Source organism: Acomys russatus, chromosome 7 (assembly GCF_903995435.1).
Source record: "Acomys russatus chromosome 7, mAcoRus1.1, whole genome shotgun sequence".
NCBI classification, from domain to species: Eukaryota; Metazoa; Chordata; class Mammalia; order Rodentia; family Muridae; genus Acomys; species Acomys russatus.
The window spans coordinates 55,450,323-55,453,464 of NC_067143.1; the positions used below are offsets into that span (position 1 = coordinate 55,450,323).

At 37.8% G+C, this 3,142-nt stretch overlaps 1 protein-coding gene across 1 annotated transcript; it reads right to left on the bottom strand.

Moving 5' to 3' along the window:
* Nucleotides 1–623: 623 nt before the first annotated feature.
* On the bottom strand, nt 624–1,572 carry LOC127192218 (olfactory receptor 51B6-like). The gene is given in 2 exon segments (XM_051149539.1): nt 624–938; nt 940–1,572. Coding segments are annotated over 2 exon segments (948 nt in total).
* Nucleotides 1,573–3,142: the final 1,570 nt, after the last annotated feature.

The window sequence follows — 3,142 nt, forward strand, 5'->3', positions numbered from 1 at the left end:
GGAAGAGTACCTGTGATGTTCTCCAAATAGGACCTTTCATATCATTTCATTAAGTGAAAATGCCAACTCCTACTCAGTGATGTCTAGAACCAAACTTAGGAAGATAATGGTTGTCTGCAGCAGAATTTTATGCCTGCCTTAAATTTCTATAGTTGGTTTTATTATTTGATAAATGTTTGCCAAGTTTGTAACTGGGCAGACTTCTTGGTCATGTTCTTCCTAGGGGAACCACTGCACATTGAGGGCTGTGTCCAGCTCATTTCACTCAATGCAATTTTCTAGAAACAGCAACCAAAAATATTAGTCCTGGGTAAATAAGGGCTAGCATGGAAAATGATGGTCTTGATCCAAACACTTGAGTGCTCTACTCTCGAAGACTATATACGAATGCTCATGCCATAAGCTTAAAAAAACAAATGAGTTACCTTAGTGGAACAGTGAACACCAAAGTGAGATCTTTAAATAGTGATTAGTACTATAAATATAATAAGGCATATTATATCAGTAATAAACAACAATCAAGTTTCAGAGGCATTAGTAGGTTTCTATTGAATTATTCTGCATGGTCTCTTCTGCCTGAAATGTTGCCAACTTGTTCCAATTTCAGAAGTAATCAGTCAGAGTTATGTTCTAGAACAAGGCAGGGAGAATAAACAGAGCAAACCACTCTGAATCTGTTTGGTCTTAATACTATAGATGACAGGGTTCATAAATGGGGGGAAAAGAAAGCAGACATAGCTCATTGTGATGTGGACCACATGAGGAACATGCTTTCCAAACCTGTGAATAAATGTCAAACCAACCACAGTGACATAGAAAACCAGGATGCAGCAGATATGGGAGACACATGTGTTGAGGGCCTTGACCCTCTCGTCTGTAGAAGCAATGCCCATGACAGTCTTGAGAATCAAAATGTAGGAAAAACAAATAATAAAAAAAATCCAAAAGCCCCATACCAAATACAACCACAACTGGATAGAGACGGTTGAATGTGATGTCAGCACAGGCTAGCTTGATGACATCCTGGTGCAGACAGAAAGCATGGGAGAGTACATGGGATCGACAATAGGGAAACCAATGCAGGCGAATGATTATGGGCATGATTGACAGTGCAGCCCTTGTCAATACACCTATGCCAATCTGCATTACCCTAGTGTCAGTAAGGATGGTGGTATATCTTAACGGGTTGCGAATGGCAATGAAACGGTCATAGGCCATGGCAAGCAAGACCCCTGACTCCACAATCGAGAGAGTGTGGATAAAGTAGGCCTGAGAGAAGCAGGCACCATGGCCAATCTCCCGGTGATTTAACCATAGTACGCCCAGCACTGTGGGCATGGTGGTCAGTGTTACTGCAAGATCCGTAGCTGCCAGCATCCCTAAGAAATAGTACATGGGCTCATGGAGGTTACGGTCATCCTTAACGAGGAACAGAAGGGTGCCATTGCCAAGCAGAATGGAGATGTAAGCCAGCAGCAACGGGAGGGAGATGAGGTGATGGACTTTCTCCAGACCTGGGAACCCAGTGAGTAGGAATGGGCAGGCAGAGGTATTGAGCCAAATTTCAGGCATTGCAGAGGAAAGTTTCCCCATCGAGTAAAATGATAGAAATAATTTCTTTAGGCTTTGCCCCTTGAAGATGCTACCTGTTGTGTGGATGTTCAGTGGTCCTGCTTTCCAACAACAATGGCAGCACAATCATTCCTGGGAGCTTTCTAAATATGGAAACATTGGATAGGTAAAGAGCAACTCTACACATTATTCAGAGCGCACTATAAGATCACTGGAGTGTACATTAGAGATAAGCTATGTATGAAGAGCAGATCTAAGTCAGTGGCTCTCAGCCTGTGAGCTATGGCTCTTTTGGAAGATGAATGATTCTCTCACAGGAATCTCATTTAACAGATCATGCATATGAGATATTTACGTTACATTTCATAACAGAAGCAGAATTACAGTTATAAAGTAGCAACAAAAATAATTTTATGGTTGGAGGCCACCACAAGGTGAGGGGCTGTATTAAAGAGACACAGCATTAGAAAGGTTGAGAACCACTGATCTAAATGAAAATTTTGTAAACCCTATATGCTAAAGGAAGAAAACACTACAGTTGAGTAGCATTCTGGCTGGTGTTTACAAAGTATTTTTCCTTGGTATTATTCATTTTTACTGAAAGTGTGGAGATTTGACCTGAAGATTCTCCAGAATAAGTGAAACCTAGAAAGTTAGAAAATATATAAGCATTATTTGAAAATCAAGTATTGATAGCTGATTGCAAAATTATTCAGGCATATAAACAAACAAATAAAAGTTGGTTAAGTGTATGGATTGATAAATGACTATAAGGATTATTCTCTTGATAAAATTCTAGAATTTGGAGAAGGCTTCAAAGTGTCATAAAACTGATGTTTATGTATGTGTCTCCAAAATTAGAAAATCTCTGTTTTTTAGCAGTGTAATATTCTAGCCCCTGATAAATACTTCCAAAAATCAGAAATTCATTATATGTACTATTTAATTATATATACATTATATCATATTTCACAAATTCATAATGTACAGGCAATAAAAGAGACTATGATAATCACTTGAAGGCATTATTTGATAATACCAGATACATGAATATGACATCACTTAGTTAGAGAAGCAAAAAAAAAAAAAAAAAGGAATTGCTTAGACATGCTCACATGGATATTTTTATTGTTTGATAGTTTCATACATGTATGTTGGTTATGTTTTAGAAGCTATGGAGTCAGGTTGTATCTAATTATACTGATAACGCCTCTGACTTGAAATTCTAGGTATCATTGGGCACATACAGGCAGACACTTTCTAGCATCATCAGAAGAAAATACAGCCATATTATTTTATGTTTGGTATGAATTACTTATCTCACATGCTGTGCAAACTATACTTCTGTGTACAATTAGACATTACTCACATAGCCACTTTCATCTTGCAAAGGTGTAGCCAAGATAACTGGGCTTCACTCTTCAAGATTTGCCCATTTTCCCTGTTTTTTTCCATTGTAGAACATTTTAATATACATTTAAGAGTTTTTAAAATGATAATTTAGTTACATTACATCTGGAATGTTTTCTAACAGTATTAAAACTGGAAAACAACTTAATATTTGGGGTTG